Raw genomic sequence first — 24,145 nt, 5'->3', positions numbered from 1 at the left:
TTAGAAACATTTAAGAAAAGAGGTAATAAATGGAGCAAAGAGGGAGTTAAAAATTGTGAGCATGATCTGATTGATTTTGACACATAGTTACATTGTTAGTGAGGTTGAAAAAAAGACACAAGTCCATCTGGCTCAACCAATGAAAACTAAAAAATAGTAAAGAAAACCCAACCATACAATCCCATGCACTCAATCCTATAACTGCACTTGATCCAGAGGAAGCCGAAGCATGATCCAATTTGCTACAGCAGGGGAAAAAATCCTTCCTGATCCAACAAGAGGCAATCAGATATTCCCTGGATCAACTTTACCTATAACTATGAGTACCCATTTATATTGTGTACACCTATGAAAGAATCCAGGCCTTTTTTAAAGCAATCTAGTGAGCTAGACAGAACCAACTAAGGAAATTATTCCACTGCAAAGCTTGGTGTCATCTGCAAAGACTGAAATGGTACTTTTAATCCCAGATCCTATATCATTTATAAGGAAGTTAAAAAGTAAGGGTCCCAACACTGAACCTTTGGATACACCACTGATAACCACTAATCTCTGAAGTCTATCTTTTAGCCAATTTTTTTTCCATTTACAAACTTATCTTTCCAAGCCTATAGACTTTTTACCTTACACATTGGACGTGTGTGGGGAACTGTGTCAAAAGGCACCATTCTGCAACGATGATCTCACTTATAGACTGATGATTTATAGCACCAGTTTTAGATTTGTGCAGACCAATGTTTGTGTGTAAGCAACTGTGACGTTACCCTCTTCCGAGATTAAATGTAAACATACTTTTTGTGTTTCAAACAGCCAACCTGCTTGAACAACCAGCTGGTGTATGTGGACTGCAAGAAAGGAACTATGGTACAAGTGGACAGCTCACAGAGGATGTTAAGAATGGCAGACCCAGACTCGAGATACAGTGGCTTCTACAGTATGCAAAAGCAGAACAACCTTCAGGCAGATAATTTCTATCAAACTGTGTGAGGATTGCCTAGACAACTATATCATGGATTTTTTTTTCCTTTCTAAAGGAAAAGAATTCAGACAAGAGGATGGGAAAAGACTAAAGCCTGCTATATAACTAAAAAAAAAACTAGAAACGTGCACTTGCTCATTGGATTGTGTGACATGTACTGCCAATACCTTACCGAGACGAACTCCTGTCTCCTGCAATGTGCCAAAACAAACATTCCCACTTTCCCTTTGTAACAACTGACCAAGTGTTTTCTTAGAACCAAAGTTTGGAGAACTGGCTCATACATATCTGCTTGTAACATAGCTGTAGAAAAGTTTTCTTTTTTTCTGGTTTGTTGGGGTGGTGGTTTGGGGTATCGACAATGGAGAGGTCACATGAGATTAAGAGGATGAAGACAGGAGGAAAGCAAATGCGGTTAGTGGGGCACTTACTTTCTTTTCACAAAGTTGGTCACATTGTCAAACCTCGCACATGTAATAATGGAAATTCCTGCACCCCTACTTAAAGACATTGGCTTCTCTTGCATCCGAGATTCTACATATGTGTCAAACGACAAAAAATTAGGTTGATCAGAGTGATCTTTGCAGTTGTTAAGATTGTTAAGTACTAATTATGCTACAGTATAAATCACAGCCATAGTTATGCTGCAATTACTTTTTCCTTTCTAAGATGATCTCTTTACAGATGTATAGAGGAAATGGTAAATAGATAATAGCTGCCATAAAGTAGAAATGAGGGCAATGGTTCTGAAACTATATACATTGTGCTGCTTTTTTAAAATAGCTAATTGGCCAGTTGAATTCGGGCAAATTTACAGAGGGCTTAGTAAGTGTTATTTTCATCCATAAATCTTTATCTGAGCACTGGATTTTTATTTTTTCCTAAGAGCAGTATTTAAAGTTGACATTCTAAGATCTTTACTATGCTGTTCAAATTATTTCTTTTATAATGGGTATTTTTTTGTGTGTGTGTGTGTGAGTGTGTGTGATCTTTTGTTGCATTTTTGTGCTATGAAGAGAAGGCTTGACAATGTTATTAATATATTTGATGCCAGGGAAGTAGTAGATGTAGGTAACATTAATAGAAAGCCATTGGCATTATCTTGCTGGAAAATATAAGTTGTGCTTCAAAGAAGTGGAAAGAGTAGACAAATGCTTTGTTTTTATTTAGATTTTAATTTTATTTTATTTTAATTTTTTGTTTTTACGGTTTGTTTTTTTGTGGATGTTTTACATTACTGGTTATGCAAATTAGAGAACTGCTACCCTACTTGGGTATTGCTTAATTTTGTATTATTCAAGCACCTTTTTCAAAGCTGAGTTTAAATTAATTGAATACTTAAAGTAAAAAAAAAAAATATTAATAAGAGGAGATTATGCTTCTTTGAACTTTAGCATTATAGGAATATTTATGTAAATGTATATTATGCTAAAATGATGACAAAGTATTTGTATATATATATATATATATATATAAAATATATATATATAATTTTATATGTTTTTTTTCCTGTTGAATGTATTTTTAACCAAGAAAGAAAACTTTACCCATGAGAGACACATTAAAAACCAGCATTCCATACCAATGCTTAACAGCTTATCAGCTTGGAGAAGGACAAAGGCAATTTTATTTTACCTGTTTTCTTTTCTTTTTTGTTTGTATGTATGTTGTCTCTGTACTGGTTCACGTGTGTTTGTGTGCATAAGCATTTGTGTAAAATGTGTACATGTGCGTGTGAACCTGCAAATTCTAGTGACTTCAGCAATAAGCAAAAGTCATGCTATTTGCTATACTGAGTTTAGGGTGGGGGTATAATAATTTATTATATAGTATATGCTTCTGTTGTCTCTAATTTGCAAAACAAGCCTGGGTATTGGATCCTGGTGAATTGGTGTTGCAAGGTGGCGTTAAATAAATTAGAGATGGAAGGAATGCATTGCAAACTGACAAGAAAAATGTTTGGTTATTTAAAAAGACTTGTGGTGGTGTTTATTCATTCCTCTATTAATTGGGTGCATTGAATACATTGTAAAAACATATATTATTGTGGATCCTCCTATCTTTTTCAGGTTATTTATTATTTGAAACTGAAGTTTACTTTTTTTGTGACACAGCACTAAACACATTATTTGTTTTCAATGGTTTATATCATTACATGCAGGCAGCTGCTTTTGGTAAAAAAAATAAAAAAATCTTCCCTTTATGGCCTCCTTCATAGTTGCCAAATATTGCCCTTAGCAGCTGTCTTCTGGTGCTGTGAGAGTTGACATCTGCTACTGAAAAACACATTGCACCACTCCCCTGCTCCCTTCTGCCATCCAAATTATCTTATATTACTATTCTTACAACATGCACCATGGTCTGTGAATGGGCAGTGGAGATCCTGTCATTCAGCTGCTCTTCCTCCATTCACGGAATGCATATAACCTTTCTAGCATTGAAAGACCAGAACAGTATCTGGCAGCCATAAAGGAGGCACTGAAAGGAGATTTTTTACCAGAACCAGCGGCCTGCATGTAATAGTATACACATAACTAATTTGGTGCTGTATCTCTCCCCCCCCACCCCCCCTGCCCCCCATAAAAAGCTAAACTTCAGTTTCATGTAGACAATGGGGAAATGTTAGATAAAAAATGAACTAAAGGCATCATTTCCGTCATGTCATATTGTAATATATAAATTTAACATTGTTAACATGTACTAAAGAAGACCTCTTGCCTGCATCAATTACTGGATCAGTGCTACACTTGGATGCCAACACTGGCGGGTTTATTTAAAACAGAAAATTGAATGTAAAGTGCAGCAAAGACGTTCATCCAATCAGCAGTTATCTTTCATATCTCTAACTGTTCTAAACTGTTTAACAAAAAAAAAAAAAAAAATGAATTTGTTGCTGTTGGTTGTTCCTCTTTCCATTGTCTTACTTAATAACCCTACCTGTGTAGGCAATGTGTAATCTAAAAAGGTTTTCTACTATTTTAATTTGGTTACAAATTAAAACATCCCTCGTGGGGGTAATTTCTTGTTTTTCAGACCTCCACAAATTACACAATTGGAGCAAATTAGGCAGCTTGATCGCTAACCACCAAAAATTACTGAATTTCTATTTGAGGATTTTCACTTCATCAACATTTAAAATTTTCACTTAAAGGGTAACTCCACTTTCGTGGGTAAAAAAAATAGCAAATAAAGAAAAAACAATATAGCATATACAATTGCGACACAAATCGTATTGTAAATTGAACATTATTAAAAATTACCTTTCCTTTTCAATCTGCAGCTGTTGTAATTTTCTGAAAATGCAATGAAATATGGCTACCTGGAGGTGTTCTGTACACAGAATGTGCACTGACCCTACCCGAGAAACATAATTTCCTGCTTGTGTGATTGTCTTACCAATTTTCCCAGAAGTCTGCCTAAGATACAAATCAGATTTCTGGCATCCCCTGCAACAAACATGTCATTTTTGGTCAGATAGTCCTAATAGGAACACGTCTGAAGGGATGCAGGCCCAGCAGACTTCCTCATTAGAGACCTGCAGCTGCCTCAGCTGATAACTATAAAACCACTCCCATTTGAACCACTCAGCACAGAGGAACAAACAGGTATTTCTTCAGAATAACAAAAGGTAGGAATCTTCAACAAAATTTGTTATAATCCCTGTAATGTACATAGATCACCCAGAGGGGAATATTTTTTTCTCAACAAAAGTGGAGTTACGTTTTAAGGCCTAGTTTAGACGTGCATCAAGAGAAGGCATTCGACAAGCAGTTTTCTAGCATTGTGTGGGCTTATTAAGCACCTCCCTCCCCCCCCTTTTTTTTTATTTTATAAAAAGAGTAAACATAAGACCATATGGTGGACATTTCTGTTACTTCACTAAAAACATATTGACTTGCATTGTTTTTTTAGCTTAGGTGCTTACCAACAATTTACAAACAATCTAGTAGTTTGAATGCCCTCCAAATGCCTATAAGCAGACATGTAGCTTTTTATAGGCATTTGCAGAGCTGACATTGATCAGACTTTCTATCCATATGGAGAATGTGTTGTTTGATTACCTGTCCCATAATGCTCCATGGGGAGACAGAATAGCAGCCCCTTTTACCATCATGGCAAGCTTTTCACTCAATACGGATGAGCTCCTACTTGCAGCTAAGTCTCACACAGAGCTGTATGATTCTACATTGCCCAGATACAGAAAGAAGGAGGCTTGGCTGGATGTTTGTTAAATTTAATATATTGCTGAATTACCACTTGTCCATATATGAAATTGCATTTTGCATTTGATAATATTTCCAGATCTCTGTACAAATATTTCATATGATTACAGAATATGTACAAAGTTTAAATTGCACGTTCACTTTTTTCAGTGAGCAAAAGGAAGTAACTTTCCTTTGTACACTAATTCCTCTGAACTTTTATTATTAAGAATCTTTGATCAAAAAGGAAAATGTAAATGCTACTGGGATGTAACTCGTACAATTCAAGCCATCAACATTGCTATGTATATTTCTTAGTGTTGTAAATGCAGTGCAGATAAGAAAAATAGTATTTTTATATGGTTTTCCTTCAGGTATCATTAAATAAAACATTGCAATGGATGAAACTCTTCTTTATGGGACAGATTTTGATCTGCTGAACTCTTTAAATAAATTCATTCTTTTGCTGTTTAAAGAACCAGTTCATGGAACATGTTTCATTAAGTTGTAGTAAACACACGATTTTAAGGGCTTCATGTACTTATGTACGTATGTGCAATAAATGTTTATAGTATTTCTTTTCCAGAATCCTCACTATTAGGCTTATTGAATTATCCAAACACACAAAGCAATAAAGTTGTGCATCATAGAAACGGATTTTACTTGATTAAAGTCAAATCATTGATATAACAATGTGCTCTGAGCTGTTGCACTATCCACGTTGCCTTCATGTTTTTGCTAAAATCTGAATCAACTTTTTAAACTACGTATAGACACTAGAGGCATAATCCACCTGCGCCCAATCATCTGCACCAACCTGCCAAAGCATGAATAGTTAGCTAATTTGTGTTTGGACATATGGCAATAAAAAGGGGGGCATGCAACAAACACCTCCAGCATCAGTAAGAAAACAGTTGCCTGCCAGTTAGGATTCTTTAACCTGTCTAGCAGATTTTACCCCTGAGTCGATTGTATCTGAAAGGAACATTGATCCACCAGACTATTATCTAGTGTCTTTGGCCAAATTATGTTTGATTATTAAAAACAAATTGCGTATTAATTGAGAGTGTAAGTAGGCTGGGTTTGTCTACAAATAACATTAAAGCTAAACACCAGTCAAAATTTAAGGTTAAACCTTGAAATGTATACAGAGAGCACAGCCTACATGCTCAGAACTTCCGTTTTTTTTTTGTTTTTTTTCCGGGCATTGCTGTGTAGCACCATTTCATTATACTCCTTTTGGTCAGTAATTTGGGAATCCCAGAATGTACCTTCTGGTAATGCTTGTATACCAGTTGCAGGTTCCCATCTTTCTTACTTAGCAGAAGTGCTGACAATAGTAATGCTATTGCTAATAAGTTTCCCACAGCCATTAAACATAGTCAAACCTGCCCTGAAGTTTAGCGCTTAGAGAGAAGGAATGGTTGAGCAGAGAGTGGTTGTAGATACAGGAGACTGCAGATTACAGAGAATTCAAATGAATGAACATTCTGAGTTGCAGCAGTAGCATGAGACCATTAGAAGCTCAATTATTGCGTTCACTTGTTACCTAGAATTAGAAATAAATGAAGGAATTTACATTTTACACACATAGTATATCTTCACTGTTACAGGGAGGCAGTAAACTAAACCCCTAAAAAATCCTATAATTATACTGTATGTTGAAACCTTCTCTTTTTATTGGAGAATTTGTTGATGTTCTTTAGGAATGATCAGTGCAAACAGCTGAGCCCAGATCTAAATGATCAACCTTTGACCAATTGCTCACAACACGATTCACGCCATGACTAGCTGTTTGGTTTTTAGCCATTCCCTTGGTGTAAAATAAGGAGAGATCTAAAGGCTAAACCACCTTTTGGAACATGTTGCATGTTCCCCCTGTATTTAGGGGGAACATGTAACATGCTCCTGCTGCCTGTCCTCCGATCCCGCCTCCCTGTGACAGCAGGCGGGGGATCTTCTACCTGCACCCACGTGTCACATTTTGAAAAGAGTTAAGCCATGTGGGGCTCCACCCACACATTCGCATCATTCAATTACAGTTTCCTTTGCATGAATGAACTACAAGTATCATCATCCACCGCAGCTGATGGCTTGTAGTTCTGAATGAACTGCAAGGGCGCTGCACTCACATTCACAAGCCCTGCAGCTTTCAAACAAAGGCTTGTCTGGAGAAGCCTAACATTGCACCCCTGGGGTGCAGTGCTTTCCAAATTCAGGCAGAAAATAAATCAATAAATGCACATTTTCTTTCAGCAAAATTTCTTTCCTTACTGAGGGATTCTGCCATCTTAAATACATTTGTGGTCGGTAAATTAAATGATGGTTGGAAACCCGTGTATGAAAAGGTCGGTGTGGTGTGCCAGAAACCGACGTAAGGGGTAGGCCTGTAAATAAAGAGGGCCCCCCGAAGGTTAGTTAGCCAAGAAAAAGGGTGAAGGTGGGTGGGGTGACAGCGGATGCGGCAGGCCGATGGAGGGGAGGAGCAGCGCTATAAAAGCACACTAGCTCCTCCCACAAATACAGGCCTGCGGCCTAACACTTGTGGTCGGTAAATTAAATGATTGTTGGAAACCCGTGTATGAAAAGGTCGATGTGGTGTGCCAGAAACCGACGTAAGGGGTAGGCCTGTAAATAAAGAGGGAAAAAGAGATGCAGTAGTACACACTTTATTCGATATACAATTAAGACACAAGACTCTTGAAAGCCAAACTCAACTCTCTTTCCGGGTGTGGGATGTACGTGTGGAAAACATCTGATTCCCACCGACCAAGTCTCTTAATAATGTGACCCGGTGTGTTGATACCGGAGGCAGCCGACGCTGCACCTATCCTGAAAGAGTGTCCTGAATGTGAAGAGGGGTCCCAGCCCAGTTTAATACACAGAGTGCGGACGTAGAACATGAACTTAGGTGTGGTTAGGGGATTACCCAGCAGGGTGAACAACGGTGAGCGGCTGGGAGAGTCTTTGGTCTGAGCTAAGTATATGTCCAGGACCTTAACCGGGCACCAATTATTCCCAGTTGGGTAGAAGGGGACGGTCAATGGGTGCCCTATCTGTCTGGTCTTTGACCGCCGAAGTGTCAGAATTTAATGATCCCCTAACTTCACCAAATCCTCTTTGAGGAGACATGAACGTCTCTCCGTCTGTGTAGCCACAGTGAACTACCCGGGTCTGAGGAAACCGTAAAAGGCCAGATACATGGCGGTTTTAATGACTGAGTGAGTTGGTGTGAGGTTCAAAAGGTAATGTGTCCAGCATGTCGGATAAAGCTCGGGATTTCCCCCCATCTATGGGCAAACGCCTGACTGAGGAGGGACGATCCACTTTACTGATACCCTTCAATATGTTCTTCACTGGGTAAGCCTTGAGGAAAGGAGAAAGGTTTGGCTCGTACGTCAAGACGTGGTGTTGTACGCCAGACTGGTAAAGTTTGATCGTACTGTGTGATAGATTGAGCTGGAGGTGGCAAAAAGCCGCGAATGCGACCATCGTTTGGACTGAGTGGTCGTGTACGTTGAAATCTACTGTGAACCTCCGGAAAATGGTCATGGCTCTGTCGTAAGCCCTCCTGGTGTTTGTAGACAAGGCCATCCGGGCCAATTCATGACTATGCGCCAAAATCCGGGCTAGTCAAGGACTAACTCGTCGAACTCCAGGGTCCGCGTGGGGCATCTTTCGGCAGCTGGGTGGAGGTTGAAGAAAACCTGTAATTTAGAACGGGACAAAGCGGCAGAGTTGGAGTGACCTGGGATGTGCTCGCAGAAGAGAAAAAACTGATAGGTGGCTGCCAACAACGTCAGCCTGTGAACTAGCCTCATAATAATTAGAGATGATGACCGGCCCTTGTTGATGATGTCGCAGGCTGCCTTATTGTCACTGTAACATTTTACGGCCATCCCTGACCAGCATCTACCCCAAGTGAAAGCCGCCGCCACTATCGAGTATATCTCAAATAAGGCTGAGGTTTCCCGGAAAGCTGGTAACGTAAGTGACTCAGACGGCCAACAATCCCTAAACCAAGAGTTACCATAAATAGCTGCGAACCTGGTGTTAGCAGCTGCGTCTGTCCAGAAAACAGGGGATTGGGCGGAAATTGAACATAGATATACCATTCCAATGCTCTAGGAATTCCACCCACATGGCCAGGTCTGCCCTAGCTGGGGACTCCAAGTGAGCACTAACACCCTCTGGAACACCTGGCAGTAAGCACAGTAACCTGGAAATAAAAGATCTACCCTGGGGAATGATGCGCTTCGCGAAGTTCAAGGACCCTATTAAACATTGAAGATCTTTGCGCGTAAAGGTACCCAACTGTAAGAACTTGCCTACAACCTCGCAAATGCGCCCGAGCTTGTCCTTGGGAAGACTGGACTGCATGCAGACAGAATCTAAGGTGATGCCCAGAAAGTCTAATCTGGTGACTGCACCAATTGTTTTGACCGGTGACAGGGGGACCCCCAGGGTAGAAAACAAGGCCATGGTGCTTTTTAAACTGACGGGGCTACAGTTGCTATGCTCAACCAACAAAATGTCATCCAAGTAGTGTAGTGCCGTGGGGCACCTGTCAATGTTGAGAAGGAGCCAGCAGAGAGTTTCCGCAAAGGTGTTGAATATCCTTGGACTACTCTTAGACCCAAACGTGAGCCTAATGGCAAAGTAATTTCTCTATCGCTCATTGACAGACGTAGTCCTCGGTGATTCAACACCCTCGGGTTATGCTGCCCTCTACAGGAGTAGGACTAGACAGGAAAGAAAACGTTCTGGCCACACCCTAGGGGCAGTCCCAGAGGGTATATCCTCTCACTTCCTGCTCTAGCAAATCAGTTTTTTTCTGTCTAGTTAGGAGTAAGGAACTAGATACCTTGCTGGGATCTTCGGTCCTGGCAGGATTTTTTTCTTAGAAAAGATTTTTTAGACAGCTTTTTTCTCCAGTGTTCCTGTGAGATCATCAAGCAAGAAAGCTGAACTGGGCGACGGGCTGGATGTTGAGATCCAGTGGTCACCCCAGTTCAGCCTACGAGCGCGTGCAGGCCATAGCTCCGCGCTGGGTCGGCCGCGACATAGTCCCACTGGACGGGGACTGACCCTGCGAGTTAAACGTCTCGCTGAAACGCCAAAGACCATGAGTCACGGCGTCCGTATTGGTCAACAGCCCTCCTACCTCGGTGGAGAGGGGTACTGTCAGGAGTTGGCGCCCGCCTGGTTCCGGTATGGTGAGTAGTATGTTCCCCCTGACGGGTCTTGTGGTGAACGCGGGCCCCTCGCTGTAATGGTAAGGATGGGTTCCCCTCTATCCTATAACATGTCACAGATCCCCCTAATTGAGTGTGATTTTGGTGTACAAGAAGCCAGGAGGCTTGGTTTGGGAGCTGACAATCTAATTGTAAAGATGTGAAAATGATTGTAGTCAGTGGCAGTACTAGAACTTTACTGTGATAGTATAAGGTATCCTACCTGTCAGTAGCCACAGGGCGATGTCTATACATGTATACTGCATCCCAGATCATTCCTCCAGCTAGCAGATGCCTCCCGACGGCCACGGACCGCATACGGCCCGCCAGGGTCCGGTACCGCCGATCACGCTGACCACCATGAGGGTGAAGGGTTGTGAGGCCGAGATCCTTCTGCAGACATGCCGCTATTCTGTGCAGGCCGCTGCCATTGTCTGCTAGATCGCACGAGGCCGCCATTTTGGTGTAGCCTCGTGTCTCCAGCATGGGGGCGGCCATGTTTGAGGTGACTCAAACACCGCATGGAGCCAGGGGGAGGCGCTGGCAGGCGTATTAAGGGGCAGAGCCGCCTCCTTTACCCAGGAAATAGGGCCAAAGACTTCCTGTCTGTAACAGGACAGCACTGAGCAAGCTGATGAAAACTTCTGTGCATCAGGGATGAGCCTTGGGGTCTCTCTCTCTCTCTGTGGGGTCCAAAAAGGCAGGTAACACTGAGGGGCGCTGTTGCGACTGGGGGACACAAAAAAAAAAAGAAAAAAGTTTTTTACTTTGTCATTTTTTGTCGCTGGCCAGTGTCTTGTATAATCATTGACCCTGCCGCATAGGTATCCCCACCTGATCCCCTCAAAGTGGCCGCAGGACCCTCCAGTACCCCCCTTGTTTTTAATGCAATATTGGCAGTTTTGGAGTCTTTGGTATCCCGGGTGGAGGTGGCCTGTCAGGGACGGGGGTCAAGTAGCGACCCCCGCCTACCCCTATTGTTTATCAGATACTTCAGATACAATGCAGTTGCAGGTCCCTCCTTGGGGGCTGTTGTCTCAGGTAATATCTCCTCAGCAGTGAGGAGCACGTTTCTGCCTCCGCCATAGCACAAGAGTGGTGGATGCACTAGTTGTGTCCGTCCAGGAAACCTTTAGTCTTGAGGTTACACCGGCAGAGGTAGCTGAGACTGAGATTCCCTTTTTGGTACTTGTTAGCCTACCAAAAGGGCGAAGGATTTTCCTTTACCCAAATGGGGTCGTTTTGAAACGAACTCCTGTTATTTCCAAACGCATGGCTAGGTGCTATCCGTTTGAGGAATTCCTCTTTATAGGATAGACGGTACCACCTGCTGTCTTGCCACATACTGTTAGGATAGAAGGACCTCGTAACTAACGAGGACCTTCCTTTTCTGCTCATAAGAGTTGTTCGTTCCGCGAGGGCGGGCGATAAGGCGAAACCCTCCAAAGCCCCTTTAGAGGGGTTTCAAAGGGCGCTGGTCGGCTAAACAAAGAGTCCGGCTCAGCCAAGCCTGAAGAATATAGCCTGATGCGCCCCTACCCATCTCTGGGGTGGGGGGGTTGTCTTCACCAGTTTCTGGAGGACACAGGATCAAGTTTCGATCACTTCCACCGGTGCGATTCTTCCCTTCTAACATTGAACGGTTTCAGGGGTTCTATTCGAACCTATTCACAATGCCCAGGAAAGAGGGCAAGGTGCATCCAAATCTGGACTTGGGAAGAAATAGAGTCCATCCGTACAGTGGTGGCCTCCCTGCATCAGGGGGATTTCCTGGCGTCCATAGACATTTAGGAGGCCTATCTTTATATCCCCATCATCGCAGGACATCAGCGTTTTTTCGCTTTCTCAAAGATCATCCCTGGTTCCCACCAGGAGACTGAACTATCTGGGCCTAAGGTTGGATATATCCTGGGCAAGAGAGTTTCTCCTTGCGGAGAAACTCCAGAAGGTTCAGTCAACGATTCGGATGTTGCTGTCCGTCAATTGGCTGGGACTGATGGTGGCCTTCTTAGAGGCAGTACCGTATACCCAGTCTCATACCCGAATTCTCCTGAAGGAGATTCTTTTTTAATGGAATCAGAATTCCGATTCCCTGGACAATCGGATCCGGTTGAGCGAGCGGACCAGGAAGTCTCCGATGCTCAACCAGGGGAAGTCATTTCTTCCGATAGTATCCAGATTACCAATAGGGTATCGGAACTGAGAGTGATCAGATTTTGTCTGATTTACTGGATCGAGCAGCTCTAGAGCAGCCCGATTTGGATCCAATCGCATATGGCCTCTTCATCCAGAGGTTTTTCACTAGCTGTCCCTTCATTGGGACATCCCGGATGTGGATCTGTTGGCACCTTGGCTCAACAGGAAGGTGCGGAGGTTTGTAGCTCGCACCGCGATCCTCTAGCGGACGCAGCAGAAACGCTAATCGTCCCGTGGGGGCAGTATCAGCTACGGCATGCCTTCCATCCTCTCAAGTTGCTGCGGGAACTTCTTCGCAGGATAGAGGTGGAGGGAATTCCAGTTATTCTGGAAATTCCGGACTGACCTCGTCGAGCCTGGTACGCCGACTTGGTAAGGCTAGTCGCGGACGCTCCTTGGAGACTTCCTCTCAGGGAGGATTTGCGGTCTCAGGGACCGATCTTCCATCTTGCTTTACAGTCGCTGGCTTAATGGCCTGGCCATTGAGACCCAGGTACTGAAGGACAAGGGAGTGTCAGCTTCAGTTATTCCTACTTCCAGTTAAAGCAAGGAAAGCGACTTCCAGCACATGGAAGCCTTATATTGCGTGGTGTGAATCTCTTGGATTTCCCCCACATACCTATTCGGTGATCCGAATCTTGGTCTGTCTGCAACAAGGGGTTGAGCAGAAACTATCCTTGAGCACGATTAAGGGTCAGGTTTTCGGCGTTAGCAATCTTCTTTTTAGAAACCTTTGGCTAATCATTCCTTGGTGCGGAATTTCATCCAGGGGGTGCGACAGCTGGCTCCGCCAGTGCGCGCACCCTTACCGCCTGGGATCTTAATTTAGTGTGGTCGGTTCTTTAGAAACTTCTCTTTGAAGATATCAGGGAGATTCCCTTGCTTACATTATCCCAGAAGGTGGCCCTCTTGGTGGCCATTACTTCTGTACGCAGGGTGTCAGAACTGGCCGCATTATCCTGTCGTTCCCCAGATCTGGTGGTTCATAGGAATAAGGTGGTTCTTCTTCCGAATCCATCCTTCCTTCCTAAAGTGGTTTTCGTAAGACGGACTCACTTTTGTGATCACGGATAGCCCTTGAAGGGGATTGCCTGTGTCTGCCGCGACCATATCTAGATGGATCAGTCAGACGGTGGTACAGGCTTATTCTATTAAGGGTCGGAATCCTCCGTTTCCTGTTAGGGCGCACTTCACTCGAGCGCTCAGTACTTCCTGGGCCTATCGCTATCAGGCGTCAGTGGTCCAGGTATGTAAGGCGACCATCTGGTCATCGGTACATACCTTTACAAAATTTTATAAGATTGATGTGATGGCATCGGCGGATGCCTCATTTGGCCGCAAGGTTTTGCAGGCCGCAATTTGAGGAGACCGGTGATCTACCTCGAGGGTTTTTTTCTGTTGAAAAATTTCTGTTGAGTCTCATCACTGAGGATGAGCATGGTAAACTTCTAGTTGGCACCGGTTGGGCCTTCTAGATTGGATTTGATTTCCATTTTTCCCACCCCTCATTTGTGGTACTGCTTTGGGACGTCCCGAGGGTGTTGAATCACCGAGGACTACATCTGTCAATGAGCGATAGAGAAAAATGGATTTTTGTAAAATCTTACCGTAAAATCCTTTTCTCTTAGCTCATTGACAGACGTAGTACCCGCCCTTCTGTTTTTAAGTTGGGTTGGGTTAAATTCTCTAAACACTGCTTTGTGACATAACTGATTTGCTAGAGCAGGAAGTGAGAGGATATACCCTCTGGGACTGCCCCTAGGGTGTGGCCAGAACGTTTTCTTTCCTGTCTAGTCCTACTCCTGTAGAGGGCAGCATAACCCGAGGGTGTTGAATCACCGAGGACTACGTCTGTCAATGAGCTAAGAGAAAAGGATTTTACGGTAAGATTTTACAAAAATCCATTTATTCCCCCCTCCACTTCACACCGTGAACATGCCATAAAGAGGTGAATGGGCAACAACTTGAAGGCGTTAGATATATCCGTTTTACTGAGCCAAGCAGCCCTATCTGCCCCCAAAATGGCTTGAATGGCATTATCCATGGTGGTGTAGTGGAGAGAGAACTCGGCAGATGGTATGAGGGAATTCAGGCTAGGGTTTGCAGACGAATGAGGAGCAGACATATCGATAATCAGACGTTTTTTATTTGAATATTTGCTGATAGCAATACCAATCGGGTTTGTGCGCCAGGAGGTGAAGGGAGGGGCGGGAAAGGGGCCTATCATGAAACCTTCCTGGATCTCCTTCCTAAGCAGAATATCCACCGACTGAGGATCATCCCTGGCTGACAGCAGGTTGGGACATTCCAGAGACCCTACAGGCAGTGACACTAACCCATTGTGGAACCCTACCGAGAAACCATGCAACAAATATTCTACCAGATGTGGAGACGGGTGTGACTTTTAAGTAAAAAGCCAGAACATCTAATTTTACCTCGGTTAGTCATTGTCTCGGATTCAACCTGGAAGGACACATGGATTTGGCATGGGCCCTAAAGCAAACAGAACAAACATGAAGTAACCTGCAGGCACTGAAGCTACAGGCTCCCCCATTGAAATTGTTACAAATCTGAGCCTTGCCTAGATAAACAATCGGACGACCGAGCTTATCCCTAAGGCCACGTTGTTCTGGCTTACTAGCACCCCCCAAGACCCCGGAAGAGGCGGGCTCGGACTCCATGGGGCAAAGGTTGGCAGTGTGAGAGGTGGAAGAGCATATAGTACACAAAGGTGGTACTAGGCCTGCAAAGTGTCTGCAAAAAAGTTCTGTATCCAGGAGGCTCCAATCTGAACGAACGTTAAACTGGGCCAAGGTTGCAGCTGCCTTAGCCAATGGTCTGGAAGACATGGAGCTATGTCTGTCAGTGAACCTCAGTGAAAAGGATTTTACGATAAGACAAAAATCCAGTTTTCTCCCCAAACCAAGCTCAACCCTGCTCTAGCTGTTCCACAACCAGTTTTATTTTTGCCGCCTCTATTAACTCTATGTTCAGTTGCAATGTTGCCTTTATTTACTTCTCCTTTTGGGAATAATTGGATCCGGCTCTACTTCCTCTACCTCTTCCTTTCCCACTTCAAAATTAGTTTACACTTGTTTTCCCAATGATCCATTTGTGCAGATAGCATATTTAACCAAATATGTTTAACTAAAAATATAATCTGATTGGGAGGTAATGCTTACCAGTGTGCTGAATCGCTTATAGCCCATTCATAGTTACATAGTTAATCTGGAAAAAAAGAAAAGACACAAGTCCATCCAGTTCAACTAACCGAGAAAAAGAAGCACACAAATGGAAAATCTCCATGTACACTATCCAATATCCACAGTTGATCCAGAGGAAGGCAAAAAAAAAAAAGAACCCCAATAAAGCATGAGCCAGTTTGCTCCAGCAGGGGAAAAAATTACTTCCTGATCACCCAAGATTCAATTAGATATTCCTTGGATACACGCATGTGTTACAGCAACACTTGATTGGCAATCCATATTACACAAATTAGTGTGTTGTTGTGTCATTTTTTTCAGTGAAACCCTTGCGCACTAAAGCAGTGCATTGTGTTGTGTCAGAAAAAATGGGGGCGATTTTGAGCTTGTAATGCACCACCTGCATTCTATATGGCCCCTTAAACTCAAAATACTGTTCTGCCTGTTATTGTCACAAGAACATGTAGGTTTAATGCATCAGTTATCGTGAAGGCGTAGAAGACATTTTGAAAGCTAAAGAGATGTTTGCAGGGGCTGTTGACAAGTAGAAATTCCATCAACTGAGCAGGCATTCCATATTGGTAGTCAGTGCAAATGTTTGCATTAAAAAAATAAAATGATCCCTAGTTCATGGATTTGTGTAGTGGCTTACCATGTCAAGGCTAAATTAAGTATATCCTTATAAAAAAAAAAATCTACATGGCATGTAGAGTAAAGATTGAAAAATCACATAATTTCTGTATTAACTTACTAATATGTAATTTGTAAAACATTCTGTGATTCCTTTCCTAATTGCACCAATGTGTACATGCAATTGCTCATTATCCTAACTAAAATCTTGTTTTCATATCAGTGACACAGACCATTTGTTAAGGCAATTGTAAGTGGAAGTTTTCTGTGAGATTGACAAATGTATGCAAATTGCTGTCATTTTGCTGTGAAAATTCTTTTCTAGCTATTTTGTTTCTTACTTTTGCATATATTTAACAATATATAATGACCTATTAAGAAAGTTAGTAATCATTTTAAGAACAATGCATTTGCGGTCATATGTCTTCATACAATTGGGTACTTTAAGGTGAACTCCAGGCAGATAAAAAAACACCATTAACTTCATTATGGATTCATTAAAATTCATTAAAAGGTATTTTTACATATAGTGACAACAGTGCTTGACTTTCTCGTTATCAGTATCCAGCAAGCCCTGCACAGAAGGACAGGTAGCATGAAGAGCAGCAATCAAAGCTCTACTGCATTGCATATTGCTCTTCATCTGACCCTGGAAACCTACGGACAGGAAGAAGGGCCAGGACACTAAATTCATCAGCTTCTCCTTCATTGTCCAGTCACAGTTAGACAGGTTCAAGGTCAGGCTGTATTGCTCATCTGCATTGTACAATGCAGGCAGGATCCAAGGATGTCAGAACTGGGTTGTCTGGATTACAAGACTGACTTATCAGAATAAAGCTCAGTTCCCACACATACCGTATCTCACAAAAGTGGGTACACCACTCATATTTTTGGAAATATTTTATTATATCTTTTCATGTGACAACACTGAAGAAATTACACTTTACTACAATGTAAAGTAGTGAGCATACAGCTTGTATAACAGTGTAAATTTGCTGTCCTGTCAAAATAACTCGACACACAGCCATTAATGTCTAAACCGCTGTCAACAAAAGTGAGTACACCCCTAAGTGGAATTGTCCAAATTGGGCTCAAAGTGTCAATATTTTGTGTGTCCACCATTACTTTCCAACACTGCTTTAACCCTCTTGGGCATGGAGTTCACCAGAGCTTCACAGGTTGCCACTGGAGTCCTCTTCCACTCCTCCATGACGACATCACGGAGCTGGTGGATGTTAGAGACCATGCGCTCCTCCACCTTCTGTTTGAGGATACCCTACAGATACTTAATAGGGTTTAGGTTTAGAGACATGCTTGGCCAATCCATCACCTTTGCCCTCAGCTTCTTTAGCAAGGCAGTGGTCATCTTGGAGATGTGTTTGGGGTCGTTATGTTGGAATACTGCCCTGTAGCCCAGTGTCTAAATGGAGTGGATCATGCTCTGCTTCAGTACATCATAATATATGTTGGCATTCATGGTTCCCTCAGTGAACTGTAGCTCCCCAGTGCCGGCATCACTCATGCAGCCTCAGACCATGACACTCTCACCATCATGCTTAACTGTAGGCAAGACACACTTGTCTTTTTTACTACTCACCTGGTTGCCGCCACACACACTTGACACCATCTGAACCAAAAAAGTTTATCTTGGTCTCATCAGAACACAGGACATGGTTCCAGTAATCCATGTCCTTAGTTTGCTTGTCTTCAGCAAACTGTTTGCAGGCTTTCTTGTGCATCATCTTTAGAAGAGGCTTCCTTCTGGGACAACAGCCATGCAGACCAATTTGATGGAGTGTGTGGCGTATGGTCTGAGCACTGACAGGCTGACCCCCCCACCCCTTCAACCTCTGCAGCAATGTTGGCAGCACTCATACGTCTATTTCCCAAAGACAACCTCTGGGTATTACGCTGAGCATGTGCACTCAACAACTTTGGTCGACCGTTGCGAAGCTCGTTCTGAGTGGAACCTGTCCTGTTAAACGGCTGTATGATCTTGGTCACCACCGTGCTGCAGCTCAGTTTCAGAGTCTTGGCAATCTTCTTATAGCCTAGGCCATCTTTATGTAGAGCAACAATTTTCTTTTTTTTTTTAGATCCTCGGAGAGTTCTTTGACATGAGGTGCCATGTCGAATTTCCAGTGGTATGAGCGAGTGAGAGCGATAACACCAAATTTAACACACCTGCTCCCCATTCACACCTGAGATCTTCTAACACTAACAAGTAATATGACATCGGGGAGGGAAAATGGCTAGTTGGGCCCAATTTGGACATGTTCACTTAGGGGTGTACTCACTTTTGTTGCCAGCAATTTAGACATTAATGGCTGTGTGTTGAGTTATTTTGAGGGGACAGCAAATGTACACTGTTTTTTAAGCTGTACACTCACTACTTTACATTGTAGCAAAGTGTCATTTCTTCATTGTTGTCACATGAAAAGATATAATAAAATATTTACAAAAATGTGAGGGGTGTACTCACTTTTGTGAGATATGGTAATTTGGTTTGGAATGTTACGGACAGATCTTTATGGGGGTGCTAACTGCAACTTTAAACAAGCTGCTAGCAGGCTTTAGTGCTACTTGCAACTTGCTGAAAACTGCTGAAGCCTGCTAGCAGCTTGTTTTAACATCACTCCCAGCTCTAAGTTTTTTTGTTTTTGTTTTTTTTTTAAACAGAAGCTGAAGAGTGCTTTTAAAAGCTTTAATGAAGCTGCTCAAAGCGGTCCACCCCTCTCTTATACAAGCTAAATCCCATGTGAACAAGGTCTTAGTAGTCTTTTGGTAGTATCCCCATATACTGTCTAGGGGAATAGGAATAAGCAGTACTTTATACCTTCCTCCCTAATGTACAAGTGATCCCTAAAATCCACTTCTCTTGTGCTGTTTGCATCCTCTCTGTTGTTGTCATGTACATGCAGAAGGGCAAGTAGCCACCCATATAATGCAAGAGCATAAGAGAGTGTCATCTGATGGTGTTAAACAAATATTACTGCAGGGATCTTAATAGGGCACCCAAAAATCATTTGAGCCTCTTAGGATGAGCAAACAGACATGGGTTTGGTTTTTGGTAGGGTCTGCAAAACCAACATTGTCTATCAAATCTGCAAATGGAGCTGAACCAATTGTTTGTAGGAGATTTTTCAATGCATTTGTGCAAGTTATTGTTTAAACAGGGCATAGGGATGTGGGTACTGCCATGGAGGACATGATCCAATGCAAAAAAAAAAAAATGTTTTTTTATATACTGGTAAATAGAGAGAGGGTCTTTAAAAGAGCAAAATATGAACACTGAAAATGCAAATCCTTTAAATACCATGCTTGGGGGATGCCCTATAGCTGTACATGCTGCTACAGAACAGTATAATATAGTCCTTAAAAGTTACATTAACAAACTCACTCCGGTCATCATAAAAAAAAAATATCCCTGTAGTGGGGTATTCCCCAAATGCAAAGGTAAGTGCTTGTAAGTCTTGGGGTAGAAAAATAAGCTGCATTACTTTATTCCCCATTCCTGTAGGCTTCCTCCACGCTGTATGACTGGTCCCCCAAACCACTTCCGTAGGGTACTTTGGCCTATGGTCTCACCCTAACGTACATACAGAGCAGCATTAATAGTCTTGTGTTGTACATTAGAATTGCAAGGACCCACAGGCCACCTAGTGCTATGGAGATGAGGTGAGCATCAGAAGGCTGCCACAGCAAGGAATAAGAAAGGTAAGTAGTACAGCTTATGCCTCTACTTCTAGATTTGACAAGCATTCAACTGTCGCAGTGGGAGGGGCGTGGCCAATTGCAAGGGTGTTTTTCTTTTAATCATAGAGGTTGACCTTAAGAAAAAAAAAAAAAAGATGCGGGGTCCCCGTTATTAGCATAACCAGAACCCTTATCCAGGCATGTGGCCGGGGTGGTCAGAAATAGGGGGACACCCCCCTCTTTTCTGTACTATACTAAGCCCCATGCCATTCAACATTAGAGAGGCCAGGGGGGCAAGGACCTCTTCCCCCATATCCTGTGCATCAGAAAGATATTGGGGTTTGTGGGGGAGGGACTTAGGAAACTGGACACCCCCATGTAGGTACAAAATTTATCGTATTATAGATATAAGCATATATTATTTATAATATTTTAATGTATACATAGGTATACAAGGCTTTCACGCATAGTTGACCAAACAAGCTGCATTTTTACATCAAAAGGCTATGCAAGGGCAAGTACCTTATCTTGGTATTTATGGGCCAAACTTTTTATGGTTAGTTGTCGAAATAAACATTTCAAAGGAGGTTATTAACAGTTGTGTTCAAAATAATAGCAGTCGAACACCACTAACCAGATCAATTATTGTTTTTGGTATAAATTATATTTCTACATGGCAGATAAGGTACTAGGAGGTGTAATGGAGTAAAAGAAAACTAACAGACCCAACAGTCATGACATGCAAGCTGCTGATTCTGTGTAATTAAATCATTAAGCACTTGCCGACCGCCGCAAGTACATACACTGCAGCGGTCAGCCCCTCCTGGGCAAAGTGACGTACCAGTACGTCACTGCCAATAGGGGGCGAGCATGCGCGCACGTTCCCTGACATCCCCGTGCGAGTGACCGGCGGCTCTGATGTCCGCCGGTCACTCGCGATCTCCACTGAAGAGAGAGAAAGTCAGGCGGCTGATGTAAACAAAGCCGCCTGTCATTCTCCCTGGTGTAACTGCAGAGACTATACGATCCTGCTATGTCAAATCATATGTGTCTGTGGTTACATCACAAGCCATGCCCCTTGACAGTTAGAATCATGCCCCTAGGTACACACTTAACCCCTTGATCACTAATAAAGTTAACCCCTTCCCTGCAAGTGTCATTTTTACAGCAGCAGTGCATATTTATATATATATATATATATATATATATATCGCCGCAATTACTAGTTAAAAAAAAGAAACAATAAAAATGACATAAATCTTTCCCATAGTAAACGCAATAACTTTTGCGCAAACCAATCAAAATCCGCTCATTGCGATTTTTTTTACTAAAAATATGTAGCAGAAAACAAATTGGCCTAAAATGTTAGAAAATTTGGATTTTTAAATTTTTTTTGAGAATTTCATATAAAAAAAAATGTGAAAAATATTGTTATTTTTTCAAAATTGTCGCTCTTTTTTTGTTTATAGCGCAAAAAATAAAAATCGCACAGGTGATCAAATACCACCACACGAAAGCTCTGTTTTTGGGAAAAAAGGACATCAATTTCATTTGGGTACAGTGTCACACGACCACGCAATTGTCCATTAAAGTCACGCAGTGCTGAATCGCAAAATGAGCCCTGGTCTTTGAGCAGCCAAATCCTCCGGGGCTTAAGTGATTAATTGAATGGGGCGTGTATAAAATACATTTAAAATAGCAGTGTGGAGTTCAGTTAGTAAGGTCATTCCGTCTCTGAAAAATCAGGTGTCAAAAAGATGACCATTATTTAAGGATAAAGGCAACAGATGTACATACTGGGTATAGTGTATTTCTCTCGGAAAAGTAAAATAGGTCGTTCCATACATTGTTCAGAAGAACAGCATACTTTACTTAAAAACTTAATTGGAGAGGGGGAAATATATAATGCAGAAACTAATAGGCTGCTCAGTTAAAATGATGTCAAATGGCAACCAAAACCAGAAACGTGGAAGAAAACAGAAAACGACCATTCAAATGAATCGAAGAATAGCCAAAATGACAAACACTCAGCTAATGATCAGCTCTAGGGTGAAAGTTACCCATGAGTACTGTAACAATTAAAAAATGCCTGTGAATCCAAGCTATTGGCAAGAAGCAAACTCCCGTTGTTGAAAAAATGACGTGCCGAAGAGGTTACAATTTGCCAAAGAATACATTGACTGGCCAAAAGCGAAATGGCGCCACATTTTGTGGGGATGTTTCTCATACAATGGTGTTAGACATATTTATCCCATACCAGAGACCATGAATCAGTTTGAATACATCAAACTACTTGTAAAGGTCATGTTGCCTTATGCCGAACTGGAAATGCCCTTGAAATGGTTATTTCACCAAACAATGACCCCAAACGCATCAGTAAGCAAGCAGAATCCTGGTTCCAGACTAACAAGATTAACATCATGGAGTGGCCAGCCCAATCCCCAAACCCAAACCCTAATCCAATAGAAAGCTTGTGGGGTGACATCAAAAATGCTGTTTCTGAAGTAAAACCAAGAAATGCAGAGGAATTGTGGAATGTAGTGCAATCGTCCTGGGCTGAAATACCTGTTCATAGGTGCCAGACGTTGGTCGGCTCCATGCAACACAGATGCAAAACACTTCTCAGAAACCGTGGTTATACAACTAAATATTAGTTTAGTGATTCACAGGAAAGCTAAATCTTTAAGCATTTTTTAGTTTATACAGTGAATGTTTGAGTTTGAAACAAAAAAAAAAAAATGCAGAAACTGCTAATATTCCTTTTTCTTCACCTTCTGTAAAGTAATAAAAAAAAATTAAATATTTTTCTTCATGCTTTGATTGGAATACAGTGTGCAATTTTAGCAATGCATTTGCGTGTATGGGAATAAAAGCTATTATAAGTATTTTGAGCTTTACTCACTTTTTTAAACACACTGCTATTATTTTTACCACAACTGTACAAGGGGCTCTAAAATGCAGCTTGCCCGGTAAACTGTGTGCGCTAGCCTCACAAACTTATGTATACATAAACACTATATTAAAAAAATTGTGAAAAATGATCACTTAGCAGCGCATATATAATGTGATAACGTGTATAATGCATCGAACCAAAAACTTGAATATTATAAATATTGAAATTTTTTTACTGTGAATGTCTTAATAGACAAAAAAAAGTCCAAACAATAGTCCAGTGAAAGATAATCCAATAAAAAGAAGAAAGGTGAAAAATAGTGATAATATGACAATCCAGTGAGATTCCAGTGCCATCTGAATAGAGACACACCAAAAAGGTCCACCACCTCTGTGCTCCACTCCCCTCAGCCAGAACACTCACCCCCACCTATTGCCCTCCACTCTCATGGATCGGGCTGATCAAGCTTAAGAATTCCACCCCAGCACAGGATGCAAGAAATATTGGGTCCCTGGTAACTGACAAGCTACCACTCCACTCATAACATGTAAAGAGAGAGGAAAACCCCACTAGTGCAATAACGGAAAAAAAACATTATTTCATAAAACTTCCACTATATGCACGTACATGGAATCCACTTGCCAAGCACATCAATATAAGATATATAAGCGGGGGTCGGGGTGCTCACTTGATCCAGACACTGCGATGTGTCATCGATCATCCAGTACGTCGTCCGGCCACGCTTCTGACGCGTTTTGTCACTTCCTGACTTTATCAAAGGGGGTCTACTTCAAAGGGGGCCCTTCGACTAAGTCAGGAAGTGATGAAACGTGTCAGTGCGTGGCCACACGACGTATCGGATGATCGATCGGGTGAGCGGTGGTGTCTTACCGCAGTTTCCTGGACTCCAGCATTACTATATATCACACCGCAGTGTTCGGATCAAGTGAGCACCCCGATCCCTGCTTATATTACTTATATTGATGTGCTTGGCAAGCGGATTCCATGTACGTGCATATAGTGGAAGTTTTATGAAATAAAGTGTTTTTACGTTATTGCACTAATGGGGTTTTCCTCTCTCTTTACATGTTATGAGCGGAGTGGTAGCTTGT

At 42.2% G+C, this 24,145-nt stretch overlaps 1 protein-coding gene across 2 annotated transcripts in view; it reads left to right on the top strand.

The window, feature by feature from the left end:
• CRIM1 (cysteine rich transmembrane BMP regulator 1) overlaps positions 1–1,683 on the top strand; it is a 1,384,383-nt gene extending 1,382,700 nt beyond the window's left edge. For both annotated transcript variants that reach the window (XM_082249820.1, XM_082249819.1), the window contains one exon: positions 811–1,683. In XM_082249820.1, coding sequence (XP_082105946.1) covers positions 811–987 — 177 coding nt within the window. In that variant the 3' untranslated portion in view covers positions 988–1,683. The remainder of the gene's footprint in view (positions 1–810) is intronic.
• Positions 1,684–24,145: the final 22,462 nt, after the last annotated feature.

Source organism: Pelophylax lessonae (genome assembly GCF_965119305.1).
Source record: "Pelophylax lessonae genome assembly, chromosome: 3".
NCBI classification, from domain to species: domain Eukaryota; kingdom Metazoa; phylum Chordata; class Amphibia; order Anura; family Ranidae; genus Pelophylax; species Pelophylax lessonae.
The sequence above is the reverse complement of the archived record's forward strand: the minus strand, read 5'-3'. Positions and strand labels throughout refer to the sequence as shown.